General features: G+C 45.1%; 1 protein-coding gene across 2 annotated transcripts in view; it reads right to left on the reverse strand.

The window, feature by feature from the left end:
- efna5b (ephrin-A5b) overlaps positions 1-26,886 on the reverse strand; it is an 80,790-nt gene extending 53,904 nt beyond the window's left edge. The window contains exon 1 of one of the 2 annotated variants that reach the window (XM_048995500.1): positions 25,630-26,886. In XM_048995500.1, coding sequence (XP_048851457.1) covers positions 25,630-25,754 — 125 coding nt within the window. In that variant the 5' untranslated portion in view covers positions 25,755-26,886. The remainder of the gene's footprint in view (positions 1-25,629) is intronic. The other variant, XM_048995492.1, reaches the window with a different exon arrangement.
- Positions 26,887-27,389: the final 503 nt, after the last annotated feature.

Raw genomic sequence — 27,389 nt, forward strand, 5'->3', positions numbered from 1 at the left:
AGCAGGGCCCGGCCAGGACAGACAGTACGGCGAGTATTGTTACTCGATGAGAAACAGTCACGCTTTGCCGACTGCAGCTCACAATCGCATCCAATCCCAACGTGTCCCTGTCGCGGCGGGACTCCATTATGGGAAACAAGCCCCACCCACTCACGACCTTAACCTTATAGATGAGCTAAACCATACCCACAGAGGAGCACGTGTGCAAAGACCCCTGTTTCTACTTGACTGCTTTCCAATAAATCATTAATGGGGCCGGAAACTTCAAGCAAGGCACCAAAATTTCCCTAATTGCAAGGAAGAAATAAAGCAGTTCCTCTGAAAAAGTAGTGGATGTGATTAAATAAGCCTAATTCCCAAAAAAATAAAAACATGCAAGAAACAAAGGTACAAAAAAAAAAAAGCAAAAATTACTGTGAATAAATTGTGAGACTGCTGTATTGAGCCCTGTAAATGTGTGCTAAAGATATTATTTTTTAATAAAAAATTTTTTTAAATCTTCATTAAGGCTGTGCGGTGTTCCCCTGCATGTCTGCAATGCGCATTAGTGCATCACGCTGTAAAACTTTAGCCGGAATTGCAATATATCTTTTTTCCACTAATGACAGATGAACTTTAACCCCTTGGCCTGGCACTGTCCGGCACCAAGTCACTCCCACAGAAACAGACGGAGGTCTGCGCAGAGCCGGTCACAACCCAGCGGTCAGAACCAGCCACTTACCTACACATTCTGACCACTGAATAAGGATATTTGGTTGTTTTTTTTTTTTACTCTCATTCTCTAGCGCACACATTTTTCCTACATTTTGTCAGTCCAGATCTATCATCTACCATTAAACGTCAAAATATATAATAATTCCAAGACGCTAGTTGGACGATGATTCATTTCTCAAAAACGAGGACACACACAAAATTTTTCAGCCAAAGGATAAGAAGGCGTTGAAAGATTTAATAATTAAATATGTTTTTTTGTCCCTTTGTCTACAACAGTACCTCATCCTCCTCCTACTCTTCAGATACGGCTTGATGAAAAATTCTGGCCGAAACTCATAAATCAATTCAATTCGAGCATCTTCATCACCAACGGTGCTGAAAGCAGCATAAGTACAGCTGATAAATTGGCCTTAATTGCAAACCTTTTCACAGCACCTCCGACTGTATTTAAAAAACAAAAAAAAGATTGAAAAAATGAAATTCTCCGCATGATTTAGCAGACAGCAATATCTATGAGAAACGGCTTCTGAAACAAAGGACCATTTAAAGGAGGCTGATTTAATCGCGGCTGCATCCGGATCGTGCTCGGCTCTCTGGATCCACGACACGTCGCAGAAATAAACTTCCATGATGGTGGTGAGTCGTTCCAGCCGTCAGAGGGTTCAAGTGATTTTCACCCCATAGAAAAGAATTCATTTTATCAAGAAAGAGAGAGTGAAAGAGAAAGAGAAAGAGAAGGACGACGAGTTATGAAGACCTTGGCTTTTCCTTGGTCATGTCAAAAAAGAAAATTGAAATCACTTTCCTTTGTGTATTCTGCTCCGCAAGTAAATTAATCAGGAGAATAAAAGGAAAATAAAACAGGAAAAATAAAGGCCAGAATCCCAGCCCTCCCCCCTCCCCCCACATACACATATATACACATCCCTTCCCCCCAAATAAGGATAGGTTTCCCCTGCAATAGATATTCCGATGACAAGGATGTGAGTCGACTTAATGGCCTGGGATATCGGTGCTGGGTGGAATGTGGAAGGGCTGCCCATCCGGGGCAGGCAGTCAGACGCCCCCCCACAGTCCCTCAGCTGCAAAGATGGGCATTTATCCCTGTTTTATGCTATGGGGGGGGAGTGGATCAGAAGACCAGCCAGCACTGCAAACACACCACGCTCGCCCGGCATCCGAGTCATGCAGCCACGCTCAGGACACCCTCGATCCCTCCGAATTTTTGGGCCACAATGCCGCAGGGTCTGGCCATCCAGAAGGCGCCTCGCTGGCGGCCCAGAAGCACTTCAGCAAATGCCCAGCAACTGTCCAGAGAGTCAGACCGCTAACAGCGAACAGAGAAGAGCCTCCCTCATCGGCAAATCCAAAAAAGAAATGAAACAAAACCAGCCATTATCGGAGCAGGCCCTCGCATGTGATTCGCGCGCCAGCTGTCAGAGTCAGACAATTTGCAACAAAATAAAACCTATTGTGGCCCAAGCTCAGCAAACAGCAAGAGCATAAAAAAACAAGTGTTATTATTATTCAGAATTGCTTATAATCACCACCTCATGGAAGCTGGTGACAGAAATGTTTTCCTTTGGCTTCGTCAAGCACTAAGCAAAACTCGCAACGAACGATGGTCTTATCAAAGTCTGCTACTGTCCTGTTCCCAGTCGAGTCAGAATCGGAGACAAGGAGGTCGCCGCGGTCCCGACAGAGAGGCGGACCCCGGCCCGTCCCCACAGTGGCTGTTGGCGGGACCTCAGGTCACTTTTGACAGGGGCTGAATCCTACGTCAAGTGATGTCATCGGCTGTCACATGATGTTCCGAAATGCCTGCATTCCATGACAAACAAGCGAGGTGGGGGGGCCCGTATGGTGAGGGACATTAAACCACGACCGCCTTCCTAAGTCGATCCGCCACCACTGGCCTTCTCAACGCAGAGGAGCAGTGAGGCAGTGCACCCGTGCAGTGCCGCCTGCGAGAGGCAGCAGCGAGCCACAACACCGGCACACCAAACCCTCATTTGCAGGCGGGGGCGGGCAAGGGGTGGGGGCACTGCGGTGCTGTAGTTTGGGAGGGGGGTTGCTGCCCAGTCTCCATCCTCCCATTTATTCATAATGCTTCGGTGCAACGGAACATTAGTACACTTCATCCTCACCAAGAGTTTGCTCAGGACTAATTGGGTCCGATATATAATGTCCATTAACTGGGGAAACAGGGGAAGAACAATCACGCCTCACATCCTCTGCCAAAATGTGAAAAGAGTGCAGGTTAGGAGGGAAGCCTCCAAGCCGCAGCCAAAATGCCCCCATCTCTCTTAGAAGAGGATCATCTATCTAATGCTTTATACCATGTGGCCAGGCTAATCTGCATGGCCACACCCCCAACCACACCCACTCCACCATATACGGAACATATACGGAATCCAGAGGTTTGTCCCATTCACGGTCAGAATCCAATTAACCCACAGAGACGCACAAAAGCGGGGTGTGCAAACCACACCCTCCCGCCCTCCCCCCCCCACCCACCTCACAGTCACTCCGGGTCAATCAGCAGTGCAGGATTAAAAGGACAAACTGATTATGGCATCACATCCCAGTGACCCTCCTCCCAAATGACAAAGTCAGCCTGGGATCAGACCAGATGGATCAGACTGGGAAGCAGCAGGAACACTTGCCCGTCGGTCTCTTACGGAAGGACCACATCTCAGATCGCTGCAGTCCAAGCAGTCAGAACACTGTCTGAGGAATCAGGCTTGGAGAGCATCACTGCAATTCACTCTGACTGTGGGGGACTGAGATTATTATTACAACCAAAACTACTGCCTTTATTTATCATTATTATTATTATTCTTTTAAAATCCTTCAGGCGGGAGAGACAACCGTTCCAGTGAGAGTGAGAGAAGCATCACAGCAGTGTGTGGGGGGGGCAGGTCTCAACTTTCCTTTTATTTTTTTTTTCCTTCTCCTGCAAGGACAAAATGACTGGAAGCATGGAGAAGGAGGGTGAGGGATAAGGAGGGCTGAGCGGCACCGACCCGCTCACAAACCCAAAGGAGAATTTAATAAAGCGGACACACGGGCGGGGGGCAAGGGGGGGAGGCATTAAAGGCAAAAAGAGGAAGAAGACCGAAAAACAGAGGCAGGGCTCTGGCAAAAGAGCCTACACCGACAGGGGCAGCTGAGACCTCTGGGACGTCGAGTGCGGCTCTCCCTAACCCCCCCCCCCACTGGGGTCCCTGGTGGAAGAGAAAGGAAAGACGCTACACTTTGATGCTCAGTAGGGGGCGGAGTGACACACTCTGTGTTCAGAGTGGGCTGCCAAGTCAGAGCATCTCGCGACCAGGAGAGCTCACCACCAGCACCAGCACCACCAGCACCAGCACCACCAGCACCCATGTGAAAGCAACGCTGACAGATCACCACCTGGAAGGCCCGCCCATGGGAGGCGGGGCTCGGGGCTAGACCAGAACAAATAAACTTGCCAGTTGAAGTTTCTCTGGCCCAATCTCGGAAACCCAAACATCTCAGTGAAAGGGGTCAGGGAAGAGAGCCTGTGATCGGGTCACGGGTTCGAATCAGGCCAAGCCACAGACCAGCCCTCATGAAGTGGCTATGAGAATGAGGCTATCAATTAACAACCACAGAAAAAATGTGGCAGCCACTCAGGGTGAAGCAGTCTGAGAGACAAGCAAACAAACAAGTAAACAAACAAATAGGCAAATAATGAAGAAGACAATTAGATGTTTAAGAGATATGCCCTCGTTACAGAGAGAAGCGGCACGCTTATCTTTAACGCACCCGACGCGTTCCGTATCACCAAGGCCAGGGCCAGCACCAGCCTGCCAAGATGCCCGCTGCCGCTTCCTTATTACATAGCTAATTACACACAGGAGGAGTCGTTAAGTGGGCGACTCCTCCAGGAGCAGCATGCAAACAGACCGAGCAGGTTCAGGCGGCCAGCAGGCCAGATGGCATCTGAGGAGAGAGGGCAGGCGGTGGCCGGGGAGGCCTCTCTCGTCCTGGAGCTCCCAGTGGCACGCGGTGGTGTTCAGACCCGGCCCGTGGCTTCCAGTTACACGCGGTGGTGTTCAGACCCGGCCCGTGGCTCCCAGTTACACGCGGTGGTGTTCAGACCCGGCCCGTGGCTCCCAGTTACACGCGGTGGTGTTCAGACCCGGCCCGTGGCTCCCAGTGGCACGCGGTGGTGTTCAGACCCGGCCCGTGGCTCCCAGTTGCACGCGGTGGTGTTCAGACCCGGCCCGTGGCTCCCAGTGGCACGCGGTGGTGTTCAGACCCGGCCCGTGGCTCCCAGTGGCACGCGGTGGTGTTCAGACCCGGCCCGTGGCTCCCAGTGGCACGCGGTGGTGTTCAGACCCGGCCCGTGGCTCCCAGTTACACGCGGTGGTGTTCAGACCCGGCCCGTGGCTCCCAGTGGCACGCGGTGGTGTTCAGACCCGGCCCGTGGCTCCCAGTTACACGCGATGGTGTTCAGACCCGGCCCGTGGCTCCCAGTTACACGCGATGGTGTTCAGACCCGGCCCGTGGCTCCCAGTTACACGCGATGGTGTTCAGACCCGGCCCGTGGCTCCCAGTTACACGCGGTGGTGTTCAGACCCGGCCCGTGGCTCCCAGTGGCACGCGGTGGTGTTCAGACCCGGCCCGTGGCTCCCAGTTACACGCGGTGGTGTTCAGACCCGGCCCATGGCTCCCAGTGGCACGCGATGGTGTTCAGACCCGGCCCGTGGCTCCCAGTTACACGCGGTGGTGTTCAGACCCGGCCCGTGGCTCCCAGTTACACGCGGTGGTGTTCAGACCCGGCCCATGGCTCCCAGTGGCGTGCGGTATGGGGACCCAACCTTGACTCACAGTGGCGCGCGGTGGTGTGAAGACCCAGTCTAGGACTCCCAGTGGTGTGTGGACCAGGCCCCCTCTCGCCCTTCTCCATTGACACCCAGGCCCCCCCTCCCCCATCTAGACCCCCTTGCTCCCCCTCCCACTGTCGCATCCAGAGCATCAACGTGATGGTGACATCTGTCTGGATCGCCCCGACTGGGATCAAGTGAGGACGGGGGGTGGGGGGGGGGCTAATCTTTCAATTAAGGGGGTAAGCGTGGGGGCCACAGGGAGACCATGTGGGATAGATTTGGAACTATTAAAAAGGAGGTCTTTAAGGTCTGATGAAAACCCCATTCCCAACAAAGGGAAAATGTTACATCGTTCCCATTTTTCCACCCAGATTATTCCCTCCCCTTAAAAGTGCTTTGAACGGTGGTGCTGGTCCACTGCGCCGCCGTAAAACACATCACCTGACGCATGGCCCTGCCCGGAGGATTGGTCTCACCGGTCCGCGGCAGCCCCGCTGATCCTGCTCTGAGCGAACGCGCATCCGAGAGGCATGTTCGGGGCCACGCCCGGAAAGCAGGCCTCCAGCCCGTCAGACTGGATGCGGCTGTGGGCACACCCGCCGTGGCGACTAGCAGCATTTTCAGTTACTGCCCCACGGCGCTGGCAGCCTCCGCTAACAGCTGGGAGACGTCCACACCCATTGCCCCCCCCCCCACATGCAGTAATTTCCTCACAAAGTCACAGTCACTCTGCGAAGAACAGAAAACGTGACACTGTGAGCTTCATGACGGGGCCACCCTAAGAATCGCCTCCCGACACACACACACACACACACACACACACACACACACACAGAGACACACACACACATACAGACACACACACACACCGATACACACACAGACACACAGACACACACACACAGCTTCATAGATATTAAATCTTGGGCTCAGAATGGAAAAAAAAAAAACGCAATAGTGACGATAGCAGCTGGAAGTGAATCGGGATCTCCTCGCCCCTCCCTGACCCCACACATCAGTCTTATAAAGAAGGCCGCCGCCCCCAGCCAGCTGACAGTGACACCCACACGAGCTTTTATGGGGATGCAGATGCCTTATTGATTGGCTGCTTTGAGAGACAGGTAAATGGTACGGGGCTAAAGGAAAGAAACGGAAAATCAATCCTCTTCTCTTTATTGGTGCTCAGTTTCCTCTCTCTCGCGCTCTCTCTCTCTCACACTGGAGCAAAGAGGAGGGACCCCGCCTCAGCCCCTCCAAGCAAATGGCACTGTAATTCCAAGCTGCTGCTGACTCCGCCCCCAGCCCCGAAAAAAAGAATCCTCCAAATCCCCACTTCATCACCCCCACCCCCATATCACCCCACCCACTCCTCTTTGTTCGGTGTTCTGATCAGCAGATAGACCCCACCCCCTTTGTCTACACCCCCGCATCTCACCTATGGTCATAATTATCAGTAGTGAACAGGGAGATCCAAATTAGACGAACCAGGTTGGCTGGGGACAGTACAGTGATTGGGGGGGGGGCGGGGGGGGGGCTTGTTTTAGTTTTAGACCTATTTGCCATTTGAATTTGCGAATCACAAATCTGGCAAAATATATGAGTTGCGTTTACAATTTTCTAACACCGAGTGACGCAATCAATGGGATTGTCTATTAAAAATTAAAAAATGTGAGTTAAAATCGATGGGGAAAAAAGCTGCCATGGGCTGCAGCAGAATTATTGTTCTGCCGGAAGGCGCTCGCGACCTTCCCTGCATTGCACATCACATGCCACAAGGGGGAAGCTCCTGGGGGAGGCGCAGGGCTGCACCAAAGCGGGGGTGGCCCGCACAACATCGCTCCTCTCCCTGGGTGCCCGCCATTTTTTATTAAAGTCATGCGAGTGCAAAACAGCGGCGACAAGGGCTGGGATGCAAAACACTGCCTCAAGCGGCAAGCAGGGGGCGCTGTTCAATGTGAAGGCGATCCCCGCTAACGAAGGAGTGGCGGCCTTTTCTCAAAACCTAGAACAGGCCGGAACCAGAGCATAAGGAGGAGTTAGAGTAGGCCAACCAAACAATGCCAGTACGACGGAAGTAAGAATATCAACGGTGAGTCATGAAGGTCGAAAATCAATCAAAGGAGCGTCAGACCACTTTGCATTTCTTTAAGGTCCAAAACTAATCCAATTAATTAGCATTATATTATATGATAAAATGTGCAGTATTTTTTTATTGATTTTTTTATTCATTAAGTAAGGTGTCATTTTTTCCTTTCTTCCTGATCAGGTCTGGGACCAGCTTTATGTAGTCTTTTAATCTTCCGAGAAAGAATGATCTCACACCAAACGACCTTCCAATTAAGAGCGGCTGATAGGCGGCATTAAAGCACTAAATCTTCCCGGAGCTGCACACTTTGTTCGCTAGAGTGAAACTGTCAGCTGTAAAACCGTTACTACGTTATAACGAAACGGAGAGGAAAAACCCTTCCACGAGAGCTGCGGTTAAAATAATATTTTTAACAGTCATTACCAAAATATTGATCCGTTGCATAAAACAGAATTTTATTTATCTTCAATACAACTTATTAAAAAAAATGTTTAAATTAAAACCAGTGGAACATATGCCATTAAATTTGAGGCACAACATAGCTACATATTAATACCTCCGCTACATTTCTAGTTACATTACCACTACAAGGCCAACACTTCGACCGAATCCTCAGCAAACTCCAACGGAAAGATTTAGTAGCCCATGTAATCAAATGCGGGTGCAAATCAGCATTAATATGTCACGTGTTGACGGGATGGTATGGCAGGGAACCGAGGAGTTATTAGGTCAGAAGATTAAAGACGGCGAAAGCCACTTTTCCAGAGGCAAAGTCTTAGTTTGAGTCACCTTTCACTGCAGACAGGAAGTGGAGGGGAATTTGCAGCCCATAAAGTAAAGCGAATGAGTGCAAAGGAGAGACTTACATGCAGCAGAGAGGAGGCCTGTCGGGCCGCACAGATAATGCAGCTTAACAATGTAGAATAAACGCGCTAACGGAATAAGCCCATCCAACTTGCGCTAATTGTAATACTGCAGAAATATGCATGAATGGTTCATTTATGTAAATATTAGAAATAGAGTATGAGCATATTAAGAGATGATGGCAGAATATTCCCTAGTTATAATTACATATTTAATTATATGCCTGGCTAAACTATTATAACCTTACGTTATAAATATGTTTAATACATTTTCATATCATATTTTATATACACACACATTTTATGTATACACATATGCACGCATGCGTACGCACACACATACACACACACACACACACACAACCCTACATTTTATAAGCATTTATAGAAAGTGAAAAAAAAATCCATCCTTTCAAGTGCCGTTAACCGGAATGCCAAAATGAAACTGTAGTCTAAGTATGGATCTGTGCCACCCTTAAACAAGCAGGAACGTTGCCTGGTATCCCAGAGGCCCTGGGAACACGGGGGACAACTGGAGAAAGAGAGAGATCCCTTCAATTAACTCGACAGCAGGGTAGCCAAGACTAATCCATACCTGCTAAAGGGATATCATTTCTGGCACAACACACGGAACAAAGGCGGCTAAACAACCTGAAACGCATTATTCTTGGGGCTTGTCCGCGGCATATGATTGCTGGATTGTGTTCCCGGCTCCACCTTCTTTACAGATTCCTTCTGACGCACCTTTAGGTTACCTTCCATTAACACCACCTACACGGCAGAGTGATCCATTTAATAAACAGCAGCACATATAAAATCTCACTCGGCATGTAACTATTACCGCGACTGAAAAATGAACACGGTTACACAAAAGTTTCCTGCCGCAAGTCGGTATGATGGACGACATCTTAAACGTCCCTGGGTCCTCATGTGAATGCCGCATCCGTCTTTAACGTGAGGAAAGTACCATCCATTTTTCCATGGCGTGTGCATCCTGTGCCGCACGTGTAATAAAAGTCGCAGGAAGCTGGCGCATCACTGAAAAATGAAACACCACTCAGTGCTATCTAACCTTCTTCCTAACACCAGGCCTATACACTTACTTGCAATTTTAATGTACGCACAATTCAGATTTTTTTTTAATCTCCTCTTATGCGTTTTACGGCCGACCTGAGAAGTATACGTTCTTAAAGTGCCGTCGTAAATCGTGTTTATGCATTTCCTGGACATATAGTAGCTAATGTTTCCATCAGGCCGCTTTATGGTCACCTCGTAACGGTCCGGTCGAAAGACCAAAGATCCTTCACAATGAATGATAAAGTGCTAGGAACTGATTTCTCTCCTGATACGGACAGAAACGCGTCTAAGAAATTATTAGAGTTTGAAAAAAAAGATGTTTTAAAAAAAAATTATTAACAAAGATTGTTGCAGTTGCATTGTTCTTAGATGTTACACGTGAGACAAAATAATTAAATGCAACAATATATACATATAAAACATGCACATAACAACAGAACATGCATGTAAATATCTCAGTGAATTCCCAAAGATATATATATATATTCCTATAAAATATGTTTGTATAGTTTGGTTATTTAATTCTGTTTAAGTCATTACAGAGGCAGCTACTAAATCTCATCACACTTCTGTAACCCGCTTGCACAATGACTATAAATCCTTGATCCTTGACGCTGACCAGGACTCCTTGTTCCTAATGTTCATTTTTCACCGGACGGACGTGTGTGCGTGTGTGATTTCCTGTCACCAAGCCTCATCTCTCCGAATCCCTCCTTTGAAGGGTGTGTTGCAATCCGAGGAGGGTTAAGCTAGCGCCTGGCTATCCATATCCCTCCACAGCAATGCTGATAGGGAGACACTCAACGGTGTCACGCTCAACACGACGTTTTTCTTCTCTATTATTTTACCCTCTATTTTGTTGTTTGAACTGGTTTTGTGTTTTATAATGTTTAGGGTTTCAGTAAGAGGGGTTTCCTGGCGCCAACCGGTACTTCAGGGGCCTCATGAACGACGGGCCGGCCTGCTTTTTTTTTTTTTTTTTTTTAAGCTTGTGGACAGCGGGTTATCAAATGCTAAAGAGCATTGTGGCAGGGACAAAGGAGAGCTGTTCTGCAGTTAGCGTTTCTTTGTTAATGGTCAGCAAGGTGTAAAATAGGCTACACCTGAGGCCATGTTAACATCCTAACAGAGGATTTGGGTCCTGATTGCCAGGTAATCCTGCTCGCGCCGCTTGGCACCGGAGAGGGGAAAACGATGCCGGTGCGAAAAGAAAATAGGTGTTTATGGGAGAGAGCAAAACAAAGCAGCTACATGGGTAAAGGCTCAGAGTGACCTACGGAAGGGACAAGAAAACTAAGATGGGGCCGTCAAGGAAAGAAATGAGGGAAGAGGCCTTCTGGAGCCTTTCAGATGAGCCACTGCCTGTGTCTCGCATTAAGCAACCTGAGAATGACAGCTTCCTCAAAATGCCTGTTATACTCCAAAATAACGTCCCACGCCTTCGTCTGCGGTGGAAGCTCCATATTGCTACAGCGTATTAATTTTACAAGCAATGAGATTTTACAATTATCCCGTATAAAAAAATTTTTTTATGAGTATTAGCACAATCAAGATACAAATGCCAAAACTACGGGCGGCAAAATAATAAGAAAAATAGTAACATATAATGTTTTATATGAACAATATAAACGAAGTGCATAAAAATTTAACAATATACTGGATGTAGGATGACAACGGCCTATTAGGCACAGAACAACCGTTTCCCTTTTCAAAATGAGCAATTTAAAGGCATTTTCAAGTAAATGTTCATGTTTTGCTGTTCAAAGCAGCATAATATAATATACATCCCTCTCTATACTGCAGAATAACATGAAAATGGCAAGTTAAAGGAAAACAAAGGCTCAGCTTAAGCAGAACAGTCGCAACTCTCATAACTTCTAATGCAAGAAAAAAAAAACTGCAAGCGGACCTCATTCGTGTTCCCAGCAGCCGTGAGTGAGTTAATTTTTTCTAAATCATTCCTAAGGTGACATTCTGGTCTGACTCCACGTCAGGATTCGTTACCCTCCCTGGCTCCCCCCATCTCCCACCTCCCCAGCTATGTCGCCGGCTCACACGCGCAATCCCCAGGCCCCTCCGCCTTTGGGCCGCGGGCCTTCCTACATTTTCTCTTCGCATTACTTCTGCTTTTCTAACTTTTCCACTTCTGAGCACCATCAATTATGCACTAGAATAACACGGCCCCGGCTGGGCCCACATGACATAAAGGCCGATTATGTCTGTGAATAATGCAGACACCTGCGTGCCGTGTTCCTTTTACCACCGATACGAGCACGAGGGCAGCGGAAATGCACGACCGAGGGAATCGGAGCACCTTAATGTACGGTCGCGTCATCATTTTCTTCCAAAAACATTTGCATTATTAAGGGCTCAACAGTAAGTAGTGGACAGTTGTCACAGTTTGTCAATGAGTTAATATAATCACGGCGGCGACGTTAAAAACGCCTTTGTCTCTTCTGGTCATTAAAAACCACAGATCTGCTAGCTTGAGTTGAATTATGGCGATACTTTATTTGGGGAAATTTTTACATTGGTTTCTCCAGCTCCAAAACATATAACAAAGTTATAAAGCCAAAAAAGGAGGGAAAAACCTGTTCACATTCATCGATAAATATTTAGATTTCCATGAGATTTGTCCGCTATTTCCAATCAAAGCTGACATTGCGATTATTTCCTCAACTAAATTATACCTCGCAGAAAATGTTCTTTTTTATTTGATATTTCCGACAAACCAAGTTTGATCCCCATCCATTTTTCCGTAATGCGGTACATATTCGTGTTGCAGTTAAATTCAAAATGGAGTCAGGACTTGAAAATGGCGGGTCTCGGTCGACACTAAGAATCACACAGGAAGACAGAAGCAACGGCCATGCAAACGCTAGGAGCTTCTAATAGGCCCTATTTCCCATGAACATATTTTTTAAAATTATAATAAAAGCAGCTCGATAAAACTAAAATCTCCAACTTAACGATATGAAATTAAATGGAGGAAAGAAGATGAATGATGAGCAAAAAGACAAAAAAAAAACGAACTGAAAACGGTCGCCTTTGCATCCCCAATCATGGCCGCGCCGACCTCATTTCCCCCACATTGCGTGCCAAGGTCTGCGAGCCCAGCTTGACTGTGAGATCGCAAACAGCTTTTAATATTTCATTGGCCCCAAAGCCCAGAGCGTGTTCAAATCCAATACAAGGAAATGCTTTATCGCTTCTCTCACAGGCTAATAATCCCTCTCGACAAGAGCCAGCAAAAAGTCACACCAACTAAGGGGAAAAAATCACTACAGCGTATGCACGCAATACTTGTGATTTTAAACAAATTTAACAAATTTGCTAAAATGTATTAATGAATAAAGATTTGATGCTTTGAACAAAAAGGAAAAAAATATATATGTATTTGCCCTCTGACTTGACCCAACAAATATTGCATCTAATTTGTTAAAGGATTTGTTTACATGTCTACAAACATTCAGCTACTAAAAAATAAATAACACATTTACATTTCATTACGTAGTGCAACCGTATCTGAAAATATATCAATTAAAACATTATTTTATTTCTAAAGCTTAAATTTAAAATAAAAATCTACTTTTTAAAATATTTTATTATAATACTCATATAATAAAAATTGAGGATACAGAGGATTCTTATAAGTAAAACAATAAGTAACACAATACAATTATTTCCATAATTATGAGGAAATTTAATTAATCCTATAATCGTAAATGAGTTTATCGTATTTTCACGAAAGGGAAATTTTTGTAGAAGCAGGAATACAAATTCTGCTGTAGTTTTGTACTAGTATCTTGCTATGTTACTTTTTATAAACAATAACAAAAGAAATTATTTAATACATTTAGCCCCGGGCAGTATTTTGCAGAATTATGAGTTACTGAAACTTTCTCTGCAGCGTTATTCACTCCTTTGAACCGTCCGGCCTTCACTCTGCCACACTCCCATCTAATCCGGGCTGGAATGCGTCTGGGTGCTTTCTTGGAATGACACAATGTATTGCCGTAGCAGATGAATGAAACGCAGCAGGTGAAAAGCAGCACAGGGCAGAAAGCTTCACAGAATCTCAGGGCCTCTACTGTATACTGGCAGGGAGCTACTCATAGTGGGACAACCTCAAAAATAAATTAGCAAAAAAAAAAAGCCTTTAGTACAGCACAGCTGAGGGCATTTAAAAAGCGAGCTCTGCACATTTTAGTATATTTTGTACTTGTGCTTGCAAATTCACCTAGCTACAGCTACCTGAAATATTTGTCGATTAATATTCAGCTAACATCCAGCTAAAATTCTTCTATCAGTTTAGATTAAACGTCAAACATTTCACTGATGTCTTAAACATTCTTGTTTATCGTTTTTGACTCCTTTTTTACATCCAGTTGTGCATCGTTCAGAAAATAATAATAATAATAATAATAATAATAACAATAAAGGGTTTGAGATAAACACTGAAGTGTAAGATGGCCACCAAACATTACTCTTTTATGTTTCCTGGGGAAGCCACTTTATTTTTCTTTCTCTCTATTTGTCGCCTTGTTCTTTCAGATCCGAGCCCCAGATCCTACGCATAGATGGCTGAGAGTTTGCCATCTGGATTGGTCAGGGTGTGGTGGATGGTGGCATTTAACGGCTATCGCCCGCGAGACAGGGACCCGGACCCAAAGCAGAGCGCAACACGGGGACACCTTACTGAACCCCCCCCACCCCCCACCCCAAGCTCAAAGACTGATTACGGAAATTTAAAGGGCCAGTAATCCGTGATTACCGGAACGGGAGTCCCAGCTGCCATTTTATGCTCCAGTCCGTAGGCCGCGTGAGAGAAAGGGGCCAGATCTAGGATACAGGCTGTAAAAATGAAAAGAACAAAGATCACCCCTAACCCTCAGTTATCCAGGAGAAGAGAGTTTAAAACATGGAACTAAAAGCAGCTTCTCTGTCCCTTTACTGTCAGCTGGACATCCTAGCTGGACTCTCTCCTTGAGAAAACGCACAGCTGCCTTTACCCCAGGAAGCATTTAGCACCTGTGGACATCTGAGAGGCTTAGTACACTTAAAAACTCTTCTAAAGTCTTATTTATCTCATTAGGCTTTTAAACTGATTAATATCAATGCTGTGAAAGAGCCAGGATTTCTTAGGAAATGAGAGACTAGAAGGCCAGGAGATTCCAGAGGAAGAGGCTTTATGTCAGAAGACAATAAGCCCTGGGCTTTTTAAGCCCTTCAGTGACTCGTAGCTAATACTTAGGTGGTGAGGATACCAGGTTTCAAAGAACTGGGAGGGTTTTTTTTTTTGTTTCCGCAAAAACATTTAGATCTTTTACAGAAACAAACAAAGCCTAAACCAAGTAATCTGACACTCAGGAATGGAATCTACCCACATATAAGGAAGGGTTTAAAAAAATAAATTAGAAAAACACTTAATTTTTTTTCCCTGATAAAAATTTTAACTGAACTGACAGGCTTTCATTTGTTTTGTTTTCCTTGTCACGCGCTCATGATGTCAATGAACATACAGCTGTTAGACAGCGCATGGTTCATTTGCAGAAATGGTACACAAAGTTTTCAAAGTACGAGTCAGGACGTTAGGTAAACACGGGCAGTTACGGCTTGTTAAGCGGCGCGAGCGGCGGCCGGACGGGACACACGCGGCCACAGCGCACGATTCCACGCACGTTAGCTTACTCAAAGCCGCTCATATACCCCGTGACTGGATTCCCCTGACCCCCATGCACTCATCCACGTTAACACATATGTGAGCACACAGCAATGGCCCCCACCCCAGCCAAAAGGAAACGCGGGGAAGCAGTGCCACTCTCAACGGGAAACTCCGGCTGAATCGGGGGCCACCGTGGAAATCGGCTAAGTGGATATTGTTCAGTTCCATTAAAACTCGGCTTAATTGACAGCGGCTCCGGGTGCAGCTCGATGCCGGGGTGAGACCAAAGGCCGCCTTCAGGTGGGGATCTTGAGAGCCTCCTCCTCCCCCCCCACCCCACAAGACAGAATATATTTTGATAATTACAGACGCTTATTTTGGGAAATAACAAGCCTGCCAAGAAAAGCAAAAAACATTAACGGGTACGTTTTTTCAATTCAGAGACTAACATCGATGCAGCATAATCCCTCTGTATGCTTCCACTAGGTGACAATATTACTGACTCAGCAAAAAGAGGTGAATAAATGTACATTTAAAGAGAAAATATGCAGCAGAACCCATACAAAAATGTAAATGAATATGAACTACAATCAGAAATTATTCCTCCACCAGAGGCTGTGTTGCATGTGGTGAGAGGAGTTTGCAAAAACTGAGGATGACAAAAAGCAGGGAATCCGCCAGCAGCCAGTGCCGAGTCCCCGCAACGAAGCCTGGCTGCAGTGCACAACCTGGCGGCCGGTCACCTGGCACCTCGGGGGCGGGAGGTCCCGTGGGAGACGGGAGAGAGCACAGCTGCAGCTAATCCAGCCCCCACCCTGCCTTGAAGGTGACACCTACACCATACGGGCACAGGGGCGGCAACCGCAGGGCAGCAGACCACAAACACCTTTGAAATCCTTAGCTGGAAACAGAGAAAGCTGGGGGGGGGGGGGGGTGGGTGGCGGGAGGGACATTGCAAGTCCTCCACTAAGTTTCTGTTCACTGGGTCTAAGCCTCGACCCCCATTGTGCACAGTCCCCCCATTCCCCTCTGCTCAGGAAGAACAAGTTCAACTCTGAACACCCCCCCACCCCCCCCCCCCATTTAATTTCCCCTTCTCCTATTCTTCCACTTTTTAAGCGCATGCATACTTTCAGCTCGGGCTGTAGAGTGCCGACGAAAGTGCAGAACAATGGTGGCCTTTCAAGCTGTGAGGGGCTGTCCGGGGAGCGAGCCGGGATCCCTGTGTCAGGTCCCAGTCAATATTTACTGCGGGCCGGGATGTGGTAGCTTTCTCCGGCCGAACAGCAGGGAGCTGCGAGAGGTGGACCACTGATCAGATTTTTTCCCCTACCCTACCCCCCACCCAAAGGAGGCTAAGAGAGTGTGTTTGTATGCATGTGGAGTGGGGGGTGGTTATGAGGGTAAACACTACAAGGCAATGGAGGGGAGAAAGAACTGGAAAACTGGGACTTCCTTTAAAGAAAATAAAAAATGAAATCTAGAAAAATATGATGTTTTCCATTCCGTAATAATAGCCGGTTAATAAGAGGTGAGCCAGTTTCACGCAGACAGACATCAATGTCTGCGGTGGTCATCTAAGACGCTGATAAATGTACATAATTACTCTTCTTTTAAGGACAATATGTGCTGACACAGTTACTCTGAAAAGTTAGCGGAGGGAAAAAGCGGCTAAATTGATACATTGACAGAGAAATAAAACAGTAGAAAATGATCAAAAGACTTCATGGGACAAACGATTGAAAACCATCACAGGACTCACGAGAAAAAAAATCTCTATAATGTTCTGTGTCGTACTGACCTACCAGAGATTTAACTGGTCGGCAAAAACAATTCTATTACTGCAATATAAAAAGTGGTATTATTTTGAGTGGTGAATCATTATTTGGATTAAGTTCTAAGGAGACACCTTTTTCTTCTTTCTCATGGACACGAAATGTTAGAAAAACAGACGTGTTTGGTGGAGGCATAACAGAATCCCCGAGTTGTGTTAACAGAAGATTGTATTTCTTTGTCTTCCTTTAAGCTACTGAAAATAATCCCGAACACAGAACTTTCTTGTTTTTTTTTCCCCCTTTATTTTTCAATGCCCCCCTCATCGATCCTTATGTTCCAGGTTTATTTCTTCAGCTGTGAAAAACATACATTTCTCATACGCGCCGCGCTTCTGAAATTTCACTGGCAAAACGTTAACTTTAAACTGTATCCCCTGTGACCGAAGCGTTTCCGAACGGCACGGCGTGCAAGACGGAGACAGGAGAGCGTCGGCGTTGCGCTGCGTTCTGCTCCGAAAATCCCTGCTTCCAGAACTAGTCATATCTGGGAAGAATATCCTAACGTATATATCTGACGTTGTTAATTAGAGAGAAAAGTGTTTCAGTTGATCGCAAACCAGAAGTTTATCAATAAGCTTCAACTTTCACACTAAGTTTGCCATTTAAAATCAATATAATCAGCCTTCAAAAGACGTGTGAAATTAATAATGTTACAATTAAATGTATCCAATAAATAAATCTATGGGGTAAAATACATATGCATTACAAAGCAAACCTGAACATACTTGATGATATTACAAAAAAAGGCATTTCAGGATACATTGGTAGGCAATGACTGACAACTTTAAATAAGGGTTTTCAAGATTACAATCAGCTTTCAGATAGTGCTGCCCTCTCGCTAGCTCTTGTCCAACTGGGAGATCATTCCCCATCAGTCATGTCCAATATCTCGGCATCCAACGTCGGAGCCACAGAGCAAAGTACTACACCCGTCTTCGGAATGTTTCAATTTCTCGCTGATTAGAAGCATATCAGCTTGCAGGTGAAGAAAAACTTTTCCTAATAAAATAAAAAGAAACATAAAAATATATCTACACAAATCCAACGCAAGGCCTCACTCGCAAGCACACTGAAATTTCTTTTAAACGGCTTCTTTTTTAACAAAAAAAATCCCTCCATCCCTCACCTAGAAACATTGGTTCTTGCAAATTAAATAACTTTTTCTCTTTTTCCTGTAGCAGAGTAAAAAAGTGACCCCATCCGGGAGGGAAGAGGAGGAATCTATGTGACTTTTTAAAAACGGTTTCGAGTTTTAACGAGCTGCAACTGCACAACAATGTGAGAGTAATCATTCATGAAACGCGAATTCGATCCGGAGAGGCAGCTTTTGTTTTCAATCATCGCCATCCAACACCACGACCAGCGATGGTCGCAGCGTCCCTCGCACTGCCCAGAAATCCTTCGATGTGCTTGCCGGGCCTCATTTAGACTCGGAATTCGACTGCAGACGATGTGGTCAATTGTTTAAAAAAACATAGACACACACACACACACGTTTAGAACACATTTTTGTACACGAATGATTGCTTCCAGACTCACCCCTTGCCAAACTTCTAAACTGCAAGAAAAAGGTCTGGGTTCTCCAAATAAAACTAAATTCAGCTAAAATTCTAAGTGACGATGCTGTGAAAAGATTAGCCACCTCAACCAAACCCGCATGTTTCCACAGCTCCTAAGGTCTGAATCTGCAAAGTAATAATTTCCAGTTATTTTAAAGAAAGAAAAAAAAAACTCAGGCAAACACGACAACTTTGGAAAAGTACACAAAACCTAAGTGTAGGCGAAGCAAGCGGAAAACACAACACAGGACAAGGCTTCCGATATTTCTAAGCTTCTATGAGGCTGAAGGTCACCTGAGCATGATCACAACGAAAACCCAGAGGAAACTTACCAGTGGTAAAATAAAACTGAGAATTAAAGAAAATCTTTAGCTACATTAATTAAAATAGAAATGAACATAGCATATGAGTCTGGATTGAAGACATTTATCCAAACAATACTGTCCAGTGCTGCCCATATGTGAGCACGAAGCAATGTCCCTTTATGGGGGATACGCAGAGAAGGCTCTTTTTTATAATTTTTGCATGTTTTACGCTTAAGATTATATTTTTGAGATTTTCTATTGTTACAGGAATGAGTTTCAGTCATACCCAAGTAGCTGGCCTGGCTCACACGCAACTAGAGAAGTGCTTTGCTTATGACAAGCCAAGCCATGCGAGGGAGCAAATTTGTCCAGGAGAAAAAGCCTCCCACACACATTCACAATTAGGAGCGCCCCCTAGAGGCAGGAGGGGGCACCACTGCCATTAGCCCCCACATTCCATCCCTACATATCAAACTGCGTGCAGACCCACGCTGTTGAGATGAAAGAGAACAAAAGGCCAACCGCAAAACGGACTTCATTTCCGTGGGGCGGTGTCGTTAAGTTTATGGTGCGATACACAGGACACGCGGCCTTACACTGACGACGACAAGCAACACTTCTTGGAAGCGGACACAAAGAGAATCTCCCATATTGTGGCCTAAACAAAAGGGCAAAGGCATGTTTTACGTTAAATCGGCAATAATTTTCAGTACATAAACACATTGGCACTATAAGTGATTTAGCGATTGTTCAGGGTCTCTGGTGCAATTTTTAAAACAGTAATATGTTACCTGCAGCAAAGCACACCTGTCAGTAGACCCATGGCTGTGTTGTTCAAACCAAAAAAAGGTGAACGCACAGTTTAAAAGCTTAATACGAGCTAGAAACCCTGGGACAGGTTTTTTTCATTTATTTTCCAAACGAACAATTGAAAGCTCGGGGATACAAAGTGTAAGGGCTGTTAACCCGGGTTCGACAGTTATAAATAAGAACAGGTTCCCGCAAGGGGCGGCAAATCAGACCTCTGGCGAGTTCGATCAGGCAAAATCTTTCCCCAGGATCCCAGTCATAGGGACGGGTGCATATTCCGGGTCAGCAATGAGGCACCACTCCTGCCGGTGTTTTAAAAACTCAATAACCATTGGCTTTTTAGGGACTCTTTCCTTGCATTTCTTTGTGCTGCGTAAAATAACGGACAGCGCAGCCTGTCTACTAACAGCTCTGTGCTAAGGGCAAAGTACAAAGGAGAGACAGGGAAAATAAAAACCTGGAAAAAAACGTGAAGCTCTTAAGTTAAGTTGACTTTGACGACTGGCCACTCTAACGCTGCTGAGACGCATCCTGTTGGATCATCCCATCGCCGAGTGATTAACATCCCGCAGCCGGCTTCTGGGTGCTGACCTTCATCCTGAAAAAAGCCCCGTTTGCTACAGGGGACATTATATATCACAGCCAAAGGCTCGCGTGCGATTGCCTTACATCCACTCAGGCAAACCTAATCCCCGTCAGTGCCCGACCTCACATGAACGAAACCCGAATATACCTCACGTCTACATGAATTTTTAAGCCTTGCTTTTATACTTAAAATCCAAACATTAAATTATCATAGACGGAAAAGAAAAAAGAAAAATGCCAGCTAATAAAATAAGCATATTTAACTTTCTGGAATGCAACCTTTTTTAGGGAAATAAAATATCAAATTTCTAACCAAAGATCTAATTATGCTTTTTTGACTAAGGAAAAAAATAGCCTTAATTGGTGTGGCTTTTTGTATGTCAGACTTTCAAAAGGAACTTGAAATCCTATTTTTTATAAAGATTAATGAGCTTTGCTAAGAAAATGGGACACCTTTTTTTAAGACATTTTATTCATATTAAAAACACAATGACAAACTATATCATTATGGTATTATTCACACTTAAATGGCGAATGTGTTTTTTCTCCATAAATACAAATCTCATAGGCTTTTTTTCTCCTTCACCATACAAAGCGAGGAACTCCAGGCCGGGGCCGGGCTGATTAGCTCTCGCTAATGAACTCTCTCCACTGCACCCTTTGATCCCCACAGCGAAGGCAAATTAACCACAAAAACGGGGCCGAGACAACTGGCCACAAGAGGAGGAAGCGGGACGAACGGAGGAAAAAAACCAGAGCGAACAGGAAGTTATAAAGGGGGGACTGGGAGAATCCAGTGACTCGCGTGTGACCGTCAAAAAAAAATTAATGAAAAATAAAATAAAAAAAATTAAATTCCAGCTGTCATCGCCGGCTTGTGCGCCCCGGCAGGTTAGAAGAGCAGCCAGAGTTGTAACGTGCAATTACCCCTCCCTTTGTGACCCCCAGGGTAAAAATACATAAACCTCGCCAACGTTTGCGCTCTCGATGGTTCAGGGAAGGCGACTAGAGAACCCAGAGGGGCAACGGACAGAGAAGAGGACACTGCAGGTCGGGCAGAGCGTGGGGGTGGGGGCTTACGAAGACCCCTCGGGCTTAAAATAGCCCCCCCCCACTGTCCCTCAGCAGCGGCGATAAAAAGCTGCAGACCAACAGCTAGCGTATTAGCTCCTGACACTGCTCCAGAGTCGAGAAACAAAACAACAGCTAATCATTGTTTTTTTCCCCTCATTTGCCATTAGCAGGATGACTGTATTCAGGCTTCTCCCTGGGGCCTACAGTAAACCTGTTGATGGCAAGAGAGGCTGCTCTGTCCCGGGGGGAGGAGGGTGGTGGGATAAGATGCCTCTCTCCGGCTCTTTAACACCCGAGAGGGACCAGGTGCAGCTCCTTAGGCGTTAGGCCACGTTACCTGTGGTTTTCATCAGCGACGAGCCCACGACTCGCTCTGTGGGACGTGGCAAACCTGGACCCTCCTGCAGAAACCGCTCCCCTCACGCGAGATGTGAGCAGCCCACCATAAAAACGGGCCACCTATCAGTGGTCGAGCCCAGTAATCATTCCTATACAAAAGCCAATCAGATTTTAATCTCAAGCAAGGCTCTGGGCCACAGTCTCGTAACCGCGAGCGATGTTCACTCCCGCGGCAACGCCACAGTCGGCTGCACTTAACTTCCCCGCCTGTTTTCCAGAATGTGACCTCCACACGAGCACCCCTCACATAAGGGCACACAGCTGGAGCCTGAGGAAAAGGGGGGGGGCTGCAGGGGGAGGGGGGTATCCTGAAACGCTTAATTGTATTCATTCATTTTCTTTGCCCAGCATGGTGCAGCCGCAATGGCAAAGTCCATGGCAACAGAGGCTGGGCTGGTGGAAGCTCATCTTTATCTGTGCCACGCCAGCAGGAAGGCAGGACCTCCCGTGTTGGGGGAATTGCCATCCCTTCATTAAGAACATTAGCAATATTGAAGGGGGGGGTAGGGGTCAGCTGAGTAATTAAGTGGTTAACACCCTTTTTCCCCCCTGCTCGCTGATGTGAGAGCCTCCCTGCCTGTTAGCGCAGATCGCTGGCACTGCCAGGACATCCGCCATACCCACTTCCCTGGCACCAGGAATAGCAGATATAATCACGCACAAGCGTGGCGGCGTTTGCTTCCCAACTGGTCGGCTCTCTCCAAATTCAGCTCGGTGGCAGCGCTGATCCACTGGGTAACGGGGTGCTGGGCCCTCCATCCACCTGCCCCCCCCCCCAATAGTTCTTCAATGGTATTTCCCGAGTGACGGACCACAGTCCTGTCCATGTGGGCTGACACCAAATATCGCCTTACGGGGAATCATCTCAGCGCGTTCGCTGTTACTCGCCATCACGACGTGTGACGCTGAGGTTTGAAAAGTTGTGATTAATAGCGCTCTGCGTTTCCCAAAGACAATCTCTTTTTTTTTTTCCTTTAGACAGTTTACACATTCAGAAGAAGATGGGGAAATGATCAAATTCTTGTACTTTATGGGAAAGTAAGGGCTCAGCTACTCACGCTCTGCCTCAGCGGCACGGCAGAGATTCCAGTTAACTACAGCTTTTAATTTTTTCAACTTCTTTTAAGAGCAGACGCACATCTGGATTCGATTTGGGTTTTTTTTTTCTACACCAACTAAAACTGCCAGTCAATTTCAAAATGTGAAAATGTGTATCATTATGAAACTCTATCTATCATCAGAACACATCTGATTAAGCTTCGGTGAGCCTAAAAAAAACAGCATATTACTAAGTGCCCAACCTGAGTGGTAAGAAGGGATGAAGAACATGGTCAGGACACATGGAATCCCAACGTACATCTAAAATCAGACAACGCCCGAGTTCCACTGACCCCACTGTGGGACTTCCACTCTGGCGGGTAACTGCTTAAAATTCACCCCCTTCCAAAGCAAATGGCACATGTTTTCACCAAATGTAAAAACTATATACTAATTTTAATTTTTGTCACCCCCCCTCCCCCCGCCCCGCCAAACATGACTAAAGAAATTAAGTTGTGCGCTGAAATTTACTGAGTGTTGAATTTGAAATTTTGACAGAACTTATAGCAGACTTGGAAGAACGGGCAACGCAAATGTTTTCAGTCAACATTTGGTGGTTCTAAGCCACACTGCACTCATATGTGATTTCTGTAAAATAATATTTGTTCTTCAAAATAACAAGAGTTGCGTTTTGGTCCTATCATTTAAGTTGTGAAAACACCTAAGGAGGTTATTAAAGTTCTCTGTTCTTTCATTATATGCGCTATAACAAAAATTGTAATATCATATCAAACATTAAATAGGATGGGGCCAAATTTTGGTTGGCGTTAATTAGGAATAATAATAATAATAATAATAATAATAATAAAACTTAGATAAAACACTGCCCACTGCCCAAGAAAATAGGTCATTTGCTAAGATGTGATTTGACTGAAAATAAATTTTTATATAAGAATTAAATAAGAAGCTTGTCTTTAATTTGAGGAAAATACACACATACATATATATACATATATATACATATACATATATATATATATACACACACACACACACATATATATATATATATATATATATATATAAACATGTATATATTTTGTATAAACAGTTATGCTGCTATAAATAAACTAACATTTCTAATTTACAACTTACTAGCTGATAGTACATTGTTAAAATTACATTAAACAAGTTTTAAATATATGTAGCTAGTTAAGGGTCCAAATGCATATATTATTATGCACAGAATAATACATTTAATCTTGGATTCAGTAATTCTAGCAGAAATGTCTGGTTTCTAACAAATAATTAGCCCTGAATTAGTGACCAGAATATCAGAACGTCTTGACTGTATGGTGGCCCACTGAACAAGCTCCCCAAGAAACAATGGCACACATCACTGCCTTTATATTTCCATTAAAATTGAAAAAACATGCCCCGGATTTCTGGTATATTTTTGCCATATCAATTGGATGTGATAGGATCAAACAACTCTTCCATCTATTAATAATATTGCTTCTTAAAATTCCTATATGTAGGTACCAAGTATCTCCATAAAAATTACTTCCAAATGCAACTTAAATGGATACAACTGCACTGAACATTTTTGAGGTCTCACGGTATAATTTGTCTAGGTGTCGAAATTCACAGAAAAATATAGTTTTGTGCAACCTAAAATTATTAGACCTTCCCATTTTTTTTCGAACAATAACCAAAAAGATCAAACACAAACAAACCATAATTAGTAACATGAAATTGATTTTGTAATTGCCTCGAAATTTCATAAAAAATTTAAGGAATCTGAAGATTTCGTAAAGACAAAGTTTGTTAACTTTTTCCCCTGACAAAAATTAATATGCGCTCCGCAGCAGTACGTCTCGCATTAAGTGGAGTTTTCCTTCTACGCAGATTTAGAAATAAGTATATGTTTACGGATCTAACCAAAAGCGATAAACACATTTTTCGTACATATGAAATATAGTGTATTAAAATAATATACACGTCTGTAGTCCCTAGAGCATAACAGAGAAAACGTGGTGTCTCCCTTCCCGACGGTGTTCATTCATTATTGCAACTCTTATGTTTCGCGCGGGGAAGCAAAAAATAAATAAATAAAAATATAAAATCATTCACTGCAAACCCTTAATCTGTTTCATTTTAATTTTTAGGTTAGGCTACACGATGTTATTAGTCAATTGCAGATTGCAGTGGCAGCGTGAATTTGCAGCCTGGATGCCTACTGTACGGGCTTTGGGGGATTGATCACCAGGCGGGTACTAACGAAGATGCAAACTGTGAAAGAATAAAACATGTGCGTCTTATGTTAAAACAAGCGGTACATTTCTGTGCTATTTTCACTGCGTGACCTTTTGTTTCATATTTATTATTTTCCGTCAAATTGCGCACTACAGCCTTACAGCCTTCGTACTGGACGCAGTTTATAAGTCATATTTCCCATCTCCCATTTATGTACTTGTACGCACATTATATATAATATATGGGAATATTTCGTTATATATTTCACGCTTTTCAAGTGCATTGAATAATAGGCTACGACGCAACGTAAATAAAACTGACTTTTAGAAAACGGCTTTGCACTAAGCGGCAAACATAAAAAACAGTCTCCTGATTTCACATGCCATTTTTAATGTAGCCATGGGACGAGGTACAGTAAAGTATATTGCACTGTTCACGGTGGAAGCTGAAGTTAGTGACCCGTACCGATCCAAGGCCCCTCTGTCCGGTTAAAATGTGTCGTCTTACCTGGGGTTGGTGCGGTTCCAGTAGACGGCATAGCGATCGGCCACCACCTTGGAGCCCGGCTCTTGGCTAAAAACACACATCCAAAGGACTAGAAAAACGAAAGCGATCATCTCCACATGCAGCATCTCTACTACTGTCCGATACGTAATCCTCTTCAGCGCAAAACTGGGATCGGGGCACGATCGGCGTGGGGCAACTTCGCTTAGATGTGGCCAGATCTCATTCACATTGGTAGGCCTTCTGTCTTATCTGTTTTAAAATGGCATGTGTCACTTTGGTCTTGATATCTTCAAACGTATCCCAGGTGCCTGACCCCTTCGAGCATAACCTGCAGCCGGTGGCGACGTCGGATTTGTCACTTGAAAGAGTCACACTTCGCTGATAAAAACTGATTGCAGCGTATGGGGGATTAAAGAGGGGCGATTGCCACTGTATTAAGTCCGCTGGAAACAATATGTTGCTTCCAGATGAGGATCCCCCTGCTTGATCATATATTCATGCCCGACGAGCGCATCAGTTTTGATTGCTCCAGAAAGCCCGCAGTTATTGGGATGCCAAAATACACCCGAGCAAAACCCCCCAAGAAGATCCAGTTACAGCCGCTACGCAAAGCGAAATGTTATCATCCGGATGCGATTTTTTTTAAGAACTTAGATCTGAGAAACGAGCCTGCGAAGAGCTTTGCTTGGATGTAGGTAAATGCTCGCCGTGTGCAGAAAAATATCAACAGAGCGTCTGATAGTCCAACAATTTTAGAAGAAAATAAAAATGTGCGTCGCAGATCCGAACCTCACAGCAAACGTCCGCCTTCTCCAAAACCTTGTTCATAACTTTCGCACGCCTTTAACTGCAACTCCATCAAGTCGTTTTATTTTTAATTTTGTCCGCAAGCTCTGTCGTCTTTCGCTGTCTCACTGCCGCTTCCCTCCGGTCTGCCTGACGAACCGGTATCTTCTCCCCGGTGGCAATCTTCACTGTGCCGCGGATGAAGGAGGCTTAAGTCCTGCGCGAAGAGAAAGACGGGCAGGCTGTCTCACACGCCGCAGGACGGCAGACCCCAAAGTAAATCCAGGATCCGAATGCCTGCATTCCACTCCTACATCCTAGTATATAGGAAACGGGAGAAAAACCAAAGGCAGATCGTCGCGTTAATTCACGATTTTAGTTGAACAGAAAGCAAGGAGGTGAGAGCGAAGGCAGGTTCTCGCCTGACTGCGTGCAGAGTGGGTTAGGTTTCAGCACCGCGCTGCATGAAGCGATTGGCCTGAAATTTCAATGGGCGTTGTGCGAACAAAAGCGAAACCCCTCCTCCAAACCTTAACTAATTCAATTACAAAAAGGGAAGCTGAGAGCGGTGGTCCCAGCACAAGAGATCGGCGGCCAGGATAGGGACCGGTTATTGTATTAGCTGATCTGTGCGATAAACTTGCATTGGCAACTACCGGAGGATTATGGTAGTTTATTTAGAGAATAAACGCTGGCAACAAATAGCAAGATTATTAATGTTATTAATCTCGATCGTTTCTTTACCATGGGAATTGTTCTGTTAACGTGAAATCACCACCACATTTAATGTAGGATCATCTCTAACAAATCAGTTTATCTATTTATTTGTCTCAGCATCTTACTCATGCCTTAATTATGGACTTTAAACGTTGCTTTTAATCTGACCTTTCTAAAGTTCCTAAGTATGCGTACTGCTTGTGAATAAAAACGAAGCTGCTGTCGGCACCGTAAAAAGTTAAATATTGTTTTAGATT

The sequence above is a fragment of the Brienomyrus brachyistius genome, chromosome 2 (assembly GCF_023856365.1).
Source record: "Brienomyrus brachyistius isolate T26 chromosome 2, BBRACH_0.4, whole genome shotgun sequence".
In the NCBI taxonomy this organism is placed as follows: Eukaryota; Metazoa; Chordata; class Actinopteri; order Osteoglossiformes; family Mormyridae; genus Brienomyrus; species Brienomyrus brachyistius.